Source organism: Echiichthys vipera (assembly GCF_963691815.1).
Source record: "Echiichthys vipera genome assembly, chromosome: 22".
In the NCBI taxonomy this organism is placed as follows: Eukaryota; Metazoa; Chordata; class Actinopteri; order Perciformes; family Trachinidae; genus Echiichthys; species Echiichthys vipera.
Genome location: NC_139847.1, coordinates 1,932,203 through 1,941,821, shown reverse-complemented (window position 1 = coordinate 1,941,821; position 9,619 = coordinate 1,932,203). Strand labels below are relative to the sequence as shown.

At 49.2% G+C, this 9,619-nt stretch overlaps 1 protein-coding gene across 4 annotated transcripts in view; it reads right to left on the bottom strand.

Moving 5' to 3' along the window:
- Window positions 1-2,693: 2,693 nt before the first annotated feature.
- The window catches only part of sh3gl2b (SH3 domain containing GRB2 like 2b, endophilin A1), a gene marked incomplete at both ends in the record, with an annotated part of 18,219 nt that continues 11,293 nt past the window's right edge, over window positions 2,694-9,619 (bottom strand). Inside the window, 8 exons of one of the 4 annotated variants that reach the window (XM_083937237.1) lie at window positions 2,694-2,890; window positions 3,924-4,066; window positions 4,151-4,254; window positions 5,936-6,094; window positions 6,184-6,317; window positions 7,510-7,653; window positions 7,742-7,814; window positions 9,128-9,196. In XM_083937237.1, the coding sequence (XP_083793363.1) occupies window positions 2,694-2,890; window positions 3,924-4,066; window positions 4,151-4,254; window positions 5,936-6,094; window positions 6,184-6,317; window positions 7,510-7,653; window positions 7,742-7,814; window positions 9,128-9,196 (1,023 nt within the window). Of the gene's footprint in view, window positions 2,940-3,923; window positions 4,067-4,150; window positions 4,255-5,935; window positions 6,095-6,183; window positions 6,318-7,509; window positions 7,654-7,741; window positions 7,815-9,127; window positions 9,197-9,619 lie in introns of all 4 variants that reach the window. The other 3 variants (XM_083937236.1, XM_083937238.1, XM_083937239.1) reach the window with 3 other exon arrangements.

Genomic DNA, 9,619 nt, shown 5'->3' with positions numbered 1-9,619 from the left:
GATCGAGTCCCAAGTCGGCAGTTTTTTGGCTAAAATTGTTCAAACTTTCAGTTTAACTCCAAATATAAATGATGGTGTAATGTTTAAGGTTCTTTTAATGTTTTTAAACTAAAGTCTAACTTCTTCTCTTTGGAACCAAACATCGTTTTAACGTCCTGATTTATCTTTGTGTGAACCAGAGCGGTCAAAACGACGCTAACACCGCTGAATTAGCCGTGTGCTAGCTGTAAACACTGGGAGCTACTTAACATCGACGCTGTCAACACCTCCGGGACCGTACTTCAGTCCTTCACAATAAAATGACTTCACCAACTCTGAAATACACCGTAAAAGTCTTCTTCATGTATATTTTTAATGTAAACAACCACCCGAGCCAGACATTCTTACGGCTTTATCTCTTTTGCTAACTAGACGTATAAATGTTCATGTACAAATATGAAATTTACCTTATAGATTCTTAGAAGTGTGTGAATTAATTCGACTTGCACGTTGTTGGTGCCGATCTTCCTGGAAAAGCACCGCGAAAAAGAACGGAAACTGCATCGTTCACATGCTTGGCCGGTGTTGTCTGTTTTGTTTTCAACGGAGCGTTTGGACCCGGAAATCTTATTTTGAAAGGGCGTTACGTCCGACTGAACAGCCGGATGGGGTTGTTTTCAGAACGTCACTGAATTTCTGTCAGGATCGAAAGGTTCTAGAACGTTTTCCAGTTCCACTTATTGTAATACTGAGGTTAAACAATTTCACTGAGACTCTGCTGATGTTCTGAGAGGTGCAGAACGTTGTTGTAGAAAGATTCTAGAACGTTTTTTCAAAGGATCAAAGAAAAGAGCGTTCCAGAACTTTCTCAACACTCTAGAATTCCTGTGAGTTCTAGAACGTTTTTTAAAGGATCAAAGACGAGAGTGTTCCAGAACTTTCTCAACGCTCTAGAATTCCTGTGAGTTCTAGAACGTTTCAAAGGATCAAAGACAAGAATGTTCCAGAACTTTCTCAACATTCTTCGAATTCCTGTGAGTTCTAGAACCTTTTTTTAAAGGATCAAAGAGAAGAGCGTTCCAGAACTTTCTCGACGTTCTAGAATTCCTGAGAGTTCTAGAACGGTTTCAAAAGGATCAAAGACGAGAGTGTTCCAGAACTTTCTCAACGTTCTAGAATTCCTGTGAGTTCTAGAACGTTGCTAAAGGATCAAAGACGAGAGTGTTCCAGAACTTTCTCAACGTTCTAGAATTCCCGTGAGTTCTAGAACGTTTCTAAAGGATCAAAGACAAGAGTGTTCCAGAACCTTCTCAACGTTCTAGAATTCCTGTGAGTTCTAGAACTTCTAGTGGCGTTAAGGGCACTGGGGAAATGACATAATGGCTTTATATTAATGTTATTATTATTGTTATTATTGTTATTATTGTTATTATTGTTATTACAGGTACATCTGTTGCCCGATGGACGCGCTAAACATCAGCTTTCCTAAAAGAAGTTGAAGGTAGAGGACGGCGACCACGGTTCACACTAACCCGCATGCAAAAGCCACAAATAAGACGTGTAAACAAGCTTCTTCACCACACAGTAAACACACAAAACACTGTGAACGGGTAACTCGGAACAGCACACAGAGAAAAAACAACCGTCCTTTCGTCTGTGTGCGTTGTAAAAACCCGTGACTTCTCCGTTCACCGACCCGGTGATCGAACCACCTGGCCTGCGCTGGTTGTGTTAGCATATCGCTGCTGTCTGGTAAATCGTGTAACCAAGAGTTTTCCTTTATAATCTCTTGAGCCGACATATTTGTTGGTGTGTTGAATGAGCTTCCTGACCCTCAGACCTCTAAAACCTTCCCTGTAGAAGACGGACGTGCGACCGAGCGTTCCCTTCTTCATTCTGTAAACAAAATCGACTTTAATGCAACGGTGCGCTTCATTTCACTGACCTCTGATCGCTCGTTTCTGACGCGGCTGGTTCATGCGTGCAGCCACCGAGCCGAGACTCTACGCAGACTCTGAGAAAAAGGCAGAGCATTTAACAAGAGATGTACTCGAACTGTAGCTCAGGGTCGTGGGTTAGAGGCCTGAATAGAGTACGGAGCCATGCTGAAAAGTGCGACCCTGGGAGGAAGGATAGAAAGACAGAAAGACAGGAAGTGGGGAAGGCTGCGGCAGTCGCTGAGAGATCTAGGGCTGAAGAAAAGCACAGGAAGGCAAGTCAAGGTAGAAAAGAGAGAAGTACTCTGAGAGAAAGACATCGAGGAGAAGACAGCGTCACAAAAAAAGCTGTCAGGCAGTTTAACGGACAAGCGGGACGTCGTGCCGGCTCAGTGGTAACAGAGTAAGAACGGGTCGACACGCACATACAGACACACACATGCACGTACACAGACACCGTGCCTTGAGTCTCCAAAAGCGCTGTTGGGTTCCAGCGCTGCCCGGCTGAGCGGAGCACTACCGAGTCTACTCGTCCCTTTCAACCCCTCTCACGCTAAAATCCTCATCTCCCTCTCTTCTTCTCCTCTAATCGCTGTCTCCGTCCCCTCGTCTCCGTCCGTTTCAGTCCGTTTTGTGAAAAGCAGAATCGCACAGAAGCACAGAAGAAGAAGAAGAAGTAGAAGGAGGGCGTGGTTTTTGTTGTTTATGCAAATACAGGCTGTTTTCAGGGTGTCTGGGTCGGTCGAGGGGCGAAGGGTCAGGTCGCCGGCGAGGACCCTAATGAGGGAGCGGCACCAGGATATCCACGTAGTTGATGGGGAAGAAGCCCGACTGGCCGTGGATCATGCCCTCGTACCAGTTGTCGTCGATCTGATTGGTCAGGGTGATGACGTCGCCTTCTTTGAAGCCCAGCTCGCCTTCGTTCTCCGGTTCAAAGTCGTAGAGCGCTCGGCAGCAGGGCTGGTCCATGGGAGCTGCAGGGGACACCAACGGAAAGTCATGGTGAATGAAGTGCAACGACCTCTAGTGCAACGACCTCTAGTGGACGTGTTTAGCTTTTACCAGAACCCCAGGGAGTGCGACGGACTATGAAGCCACCTTGACATAGTGGTCAAACGGTGGAATTACAACTTCAGCGTCGGTCACGTGACGCTTTCAGGCCCAAATAGACTTTTCCCCATTGACTTACATGATGAAAGTGACGTCTGTAAATACATGGAGCAATTTGAGGAGCATCACAACCCCCCCTGAAATGACTCCTGTGACACTCTTTCCAATTATTCCGACACCACATGAACGTAGTACCAACGCCCATGATAAGGCCCCCCTCCCACTGTGCGTCCGTCCTGTGCCCCGTGCTTTAGGGTCCTTGTCCCCCCCTCCAGGCCCGTTTGTACTCACACTACCTGGGCCTCGGAGAATGCTTCTTGCTGCCTATACGTCATCACGCCGTAACACGTCACACGCATTGATGACGTCATGGCGATGCGTGGCTTTGTTTCCAGATCTTTCCGTAGACCTCGGAGTTTTTGTGCGTCTTGTCGACTGTTTTTGAATCTTTTCATCGACCAAATCTGCAGTAAACACTCCACCTCCGCATCACACCAACGTGAACCTTTCACCGCCATTGTTTGAAATGTCCGCGCATGGTCCCTCCTTCTTTTTTCTACGTCCCAACAGGCGCACAGGAAATGACCTCAGAACCGTCGTAGGCCTCGTGCTCGTACACGTGCGCACGCTCGTGCTCGTACATGTGCAAACGTGCTTTACTAAAGCCCACCTCTCCCAAACGGGCCGTGGACAGCAAGCGTGCCGCTCCTAGACGTGGTACGGTTGCACTCACACTGGTCAAAGGAACCAGACTTTAACCGTGAAGTGCGCCCTTATACATCCGCCCAGTGATACAGATCTGCTTTGTCCCTTCGTCCCCCTCCCACCAAGTTTCATGACTAGTAGTTCGGCGGCCTTTGGTTTGGTCCAGCACCCAGTCCCCAGCCCGGAGCCCACTCCCACACGTACCTGGTGATCTTCCGGGTGATTTGGCCGAGTGTATCCCCCCGTTGTGGCTCTCGCTGGGGGGCAGCAGCTCCAGGGTCATTCTGGGTTTCGGAGCGTACTCCTTCCTCGGTTTGGTGGACACCTCTTTTATCCTGGAGGACCAGACACAATTAAAACCCTTCACCAGTTTGTGTTATTGTTTATTTTTAACCTCAGGTGGGCACACGGTTCGATACCTGTCCTCCATCTTACTGGAGAGCTGCTGCAGGATTTCAGCAGAGCGGCTGTGGTACTCCAACTGAGCTTGAACCAACGCTGCCAGCTGGCTCACCTGCTCAATCTGCAACACACACACACACACACACACACACACACACACACACACACACACACACACACACACACACACACACACACACACACACACACACACACACACACACACACACACACACACACACACACACACACACACACACACACACACACACACACACACACACACACACACGTATGTTTCTGCTTGTTCTGTACTCATGCTGGGCCCAGCTCTGGGTTGGCACGGCACAGCACGGCACAGGAACACACGGGTAACTACATCCACAGAAGAACAACCAACAACAGGAGAGTCGCTAACAGCCGGACGTGGCTAACAGTGATTAGCTCGGGGCAGCACGGTGAAGGCATTCAAAGGTCTTTTTTAACCACTAATGCTGCTGAAAATAACAGCAAACCTCTGCAGCAGCATGAGAAGAGTCCCTACACACACAACAAAGCAGCATCAGCGTAGTTAGTGAAGCCAGAGTTTATTAAAAGAGTGTTTTAAAGACTTACCTACTGGCCCCTGTACCAGCTCCTCTCATAGTAAAGTCCATTACAGTGGAAGGAGCCCATTGGTGCTTTGTTGTGTGTGTAGTGACTCTTCTCATGCTGCTGCAGAGGTTTGCTGTTATTTTCAGCAGCATTAGTGGTTAAAGAAGACCTTTGAATGCCTTCAACGTGCTGCCCCGAGCTAATCACTGAGGGAGGAGGGGGGTAACACTGTTCGAGTCCCTCACTGAGGTCAGAATACACGCCGCCGCCGCCATCGAGGGCCAATCAGCACGAAGGGAGACACGAGGAAAAGGAACTTAAAGTGCAACATAAACAAGAACAAATTCAAAATCTTAAAGCACTTTGTAACTTTGTAACTTTGTAACTTTGTAACGTTGTAACTTTGTAACGTTGTAACTTTGTAACGTTGTAACTTTGTAACGTTGTAACTTTGTAACTTTGTAACGTTGTAACTTTGTAACTTTGTAACGTTGTGACTTTGTAACGTTGTAACTTTGTAACGTTGTAACTTTGTAACGTTGTAACTTTGTAACTTTGTAACTTTGTAACTTGGAGCGACGTGCGACACAAATGTAGCAAAGACACAAAATAAAAGCGTTCACTGGATAGAAAGTGGCGTTTAAAAGCCTCAGAAAAGCTTCTGAAAGCGCCGTAAAGACGTAAAGCGGTTCGGTGGCGTGCGGCTCGCAGACTTTCCTTCCACACGCCGACTCAGAAAAACACAAACACAAAAAGAAAAACAACAACGTCAGCAGAAAAAAGCCGGTTTAAATCAGAAAGGAGTTCAGTTTGTGGGCGAACGGACGAGATGTGCGACGTCTCCAGCTCTTCAGACGGATCCACAGTTTACCTTCTGTTGAGTTACACACGTTTTATCTGTTAGCCATGTCCGGCTGTTAGCGACTCTACCGGGTTTCTCTGTTAATAGTTGTTCCATGAAAACTGTCTACATGGATTATTTGAGTGTGAGTGCAGAATTTGGAGGATTTTACGCCGGAATTACACTTTAACAACACAACCTGCTGCAGGACGAGCCCCCAATTTGTCATCAAATCATACAAACACACGTCAGAACACCTGAACTATCTGCTGCTTTTCCTTCTCTTACATCAAAGTAGTTTAGTTTGTTCTGTTAATCTGGAGAATAATTAATACTCAGATGTGAGCGACTGCAGCCGCGCCCTTACGTCGCTCTCCAGCAGGTTAAACATGCTCTGCTCTGCGATCTCTTTGCTCTCGTCGAACTTCTCCAGCGCCTGTTTGATTTCCTCGTCCTGAACTTTCCCCATGCGCTTCTTCTTGTAGTCAAAGTCCAGACGCCGGCCCTCCATCTTCTTCAGGTGGTGCTGCGGACATTTAAATATGTTAGGGATCATTTTCGTCTTCAGCGAAACCTCGAGACGGGGGTGAAACCAGTAACCGACGCTTGCCTCACCTGGATCTCTTTGAGGTCTTTGTCGTGGAGGTTCTGCAGCGGGTCGATGAAGTTCTGTTTCACCTCCATGTCCAGAGCGTCCTTCACCTCCCCGAGCTCCTTCATCGCCTCGCTGGCGTCGATCAGCGCCGAACCTGGATCGGACGTGACGGAGGGAGAGAGAGAGAGAGAGAGAGAGGAGGAAGGACGGTGGATCGGTTAAACCCTCGGCAGTAAACGTGAACAACTGCGGCCTCGTTTATGAAACTGTGCGTCGAACTCTTCCCAAAACGAACATGAATGTGCCGCACAAAAAAAAAAGACGTTTATAAAATCGGCGTGCACTTTTGCGCACAACACCGATAAACTCCCACCTGAGGGGAATCGTGCGGGACGACCTCGCCCAGTGACACACGTGATCGGGCGATACGACTTGGACCACAGACAGAAACTAGAACGCTTCTGCTACAAAACTCTTGTCCCGTTGTCTACGGATCATAAACTGAATATATTACCGTATTTTTCGGATTGAAAGTCGCTCCGGAGTAAAAGTCTCAGCGGCCGAAAATGCAAAATAAAGAAGGAAAAAACATCTATAAGTCGCACTCGAGCATGGGTGTCAAAGTCAACGCCCGGGGGCCAGATCCGGCCCCCTGAATGAATGGTCTTGGCCCCCGGGATGATGTTTGATTAGTATCAGAACCGGCCCGAACGCCACAGCCGCCTGCTGGTGTTTTTCACGCAAAAAACTACATTACCCACAATGCAACGGTAGCCCGTAAACTCACTGCAGCACCGCAAGTGCGTCATTATTCATCAGCATTCAGACAAGATGTCAACTTTCAGCCCCTAATTATGAAATAAAATACGGTACACTGTGTTGACACGTGCACTAGAGTATAAGTCGCATTTTTAGGGGAAATTTATTTGATCAAATCCAACACCAAGAAACGAAATAAGTGGCACTAGAGTTTAAGTCTAACACCAAGAAACGACATTTCATCTTAAAGGCAGTTTAAAATAACAATAGAACAGAGAAGAACAGGCTGAAGAAGTGCACGTTATATGAGAACGTGCCTGGTGTGTTAATCAAATACATTTGCTGACAGTGATGTTAGAGTTCATGTGTGCGCACACGCAAATAATCTTTCTATGACCGCACGTTTACTGTACATCGCTGTCCGTCTACGCGAGGTTCATGTGCGCAGCGAGCTTTAGAAACTCCCAAGGAGCACTGCGGCAAGAAACATCCAATCACGGAGCTTCAACTTCTGTAACGTACGGAGGTTAAAGGTGAGGGAAATACATGTAAACAGGAAGTCATTCATTGTGCACTCTCCCACTCACCGAAGCTGGACTCCTCCCCTAGCTCCCGTCCAAACTTCAACATGGCGTCCCCCAGCACGCTCTCCGCCTGCGGGTAGCCGGGCCCCTTGTCCTGCCCGCGGATCTTGGACATGGTGTTGATCATGCTCAGCTTGGCTCTGGACGCTGCGGGCGGCGACGGTTACATCGTGAGTGACTGGCGCTGGTCAAAGCTACAGCGCTGTGAGTGTGAGTGCGTGTGTGTGTGCGGTACCTGGGTTGGGCTGGAGGTACTCTGTGGTTTTGGTCATGATGTCCAGCACGGCTCGGCTGGTGACGTCCACCTTCTGCGGACGAACACACACACACACACACACACACACACACACACACACATCAGGGAGCATGCAGCATCAGAGTTTACCTTGTTTGGAACGAATGGTCGATTCTCGTGTCGTCATAACCCCCCCCCTCTCGCACGCACGCACGCACGCACGCACGCACGCACGCACGCACGCACGCACGCACGCACGCACGCACGCACGCACGCACGCACGCACGCACGCACGCACGCACGCACGCACGCACGCACGCACGCACGCACACACACACACACACACACACACACACACACACACACACACACACACACACACACACACACACACACACACACACACACACACACACACACACACACACACACACACACACACACACTCCCTCAGCTCCTCACAGGACGCTGATTGGTCAGACGACCTCTACAGGTTTCGTACACCTTCAAGCTTTTCCAGCAACTAAGGGCGCCCTCCCACTGTGCCTCCGTCCCGTGCCCCGTGCTTTAGGGTCCTTGTCCCCCCCTCCAGGCCCGTTTGTACTCACACTACCTGGGCCTCGGAGAATGCTTCTTGCTGCCTATACGTCATCACGCCTCAACATGTCACACGCATTGATGACGTCATGGCGATGCGTGGCTTTGTTTCCAGATCTTTCCGTAGACCTCGGAGTTTTTGTGCGTCTTGTCGACTGTTTTTGAATCTTTTCATCGACCAAATCTGCAGTAAACACTCCACCTCCGCATCACACCAACGTGAACCTTTCACCGCCATTGTTTGAAATGTCCGCGCATGGTCCCTCCTTCTTTTTTCTACGTCCCAACAGGCGCACAGGAAATGACCTCAGAACCGCCGTAGGCCTCATGCTCGTACACGTGCGCACGCTCGTGCTCGTACACGTGCAAACGTGCTTTACTAAAGCCCACCTCTCCCAAACGGGCCGTGGAACATTCAAAACTTTTGAAAGCACACGTACGAACGATGCTTCTTGGTGAAACACAAACGTATCGGAACAGGACGGATTCACGCGTGTTCTCGTGTTAGCGTGAGAATTCGGCTGCTGTGCGAGTTTAGGGCCAAACACCCAAACTCCTGTGACACAGACCTGGATTCAAATAGGTAAAGAATGCCTTTAAGAGCGGGCTGCGGGGGCGCGGAGCAGTCTGAGTCACGTCCTGCCTCCTGCGCGCTCTACGCGGCGCCAAACCCTCGCCTGAACCAGACGCAGTGTCTCCAGTCAGCGAGAACGATCCTGTCGCGTGAAAGAGAAACCCCAGAAGTGTTCACGTCTACAGTAACGCTCCAAACTGAAAGGAGGCGTTTACCTTTTCCATTTCTTTGAAGTCATCATCGAGTTTGGTTCCTTCCGCCCCTCCGACCTTCTCGCTGACTTTCTGCAACAGACAAGACAAAGAGACGAAGGCGTCAGGGTTTCTAACCGGCGCACACAGAAGACACAGACATTCAAAGCGTTACGATCCAACATGAGATGAAGATGAGGAGCCAACGAGCAGCTGCAGGTCTCCGAGGTTCACTTTAAAGGGACAGTTCTGATATTTTAAAATTAATTTATCTTCAGCCTCTTGTCCCTGTCGGGGTCGTGGGGGGGGGGGTCCCAGCTGACATCGGGCGTGAGGCGGGGTCCACCCTGGACAGGGCGCCAGTCTATCACAGGACACATAGAGACGAACAGAGACAGACAACCATTCACACCTACGGGTGATTTAGAGTCATCAATGAACCGAACACCTGCACGTCTTTGGACTGTGGGAGGAAACCGGAGAACCCGGAGAAAACCCACGCAGACACGGGGACAA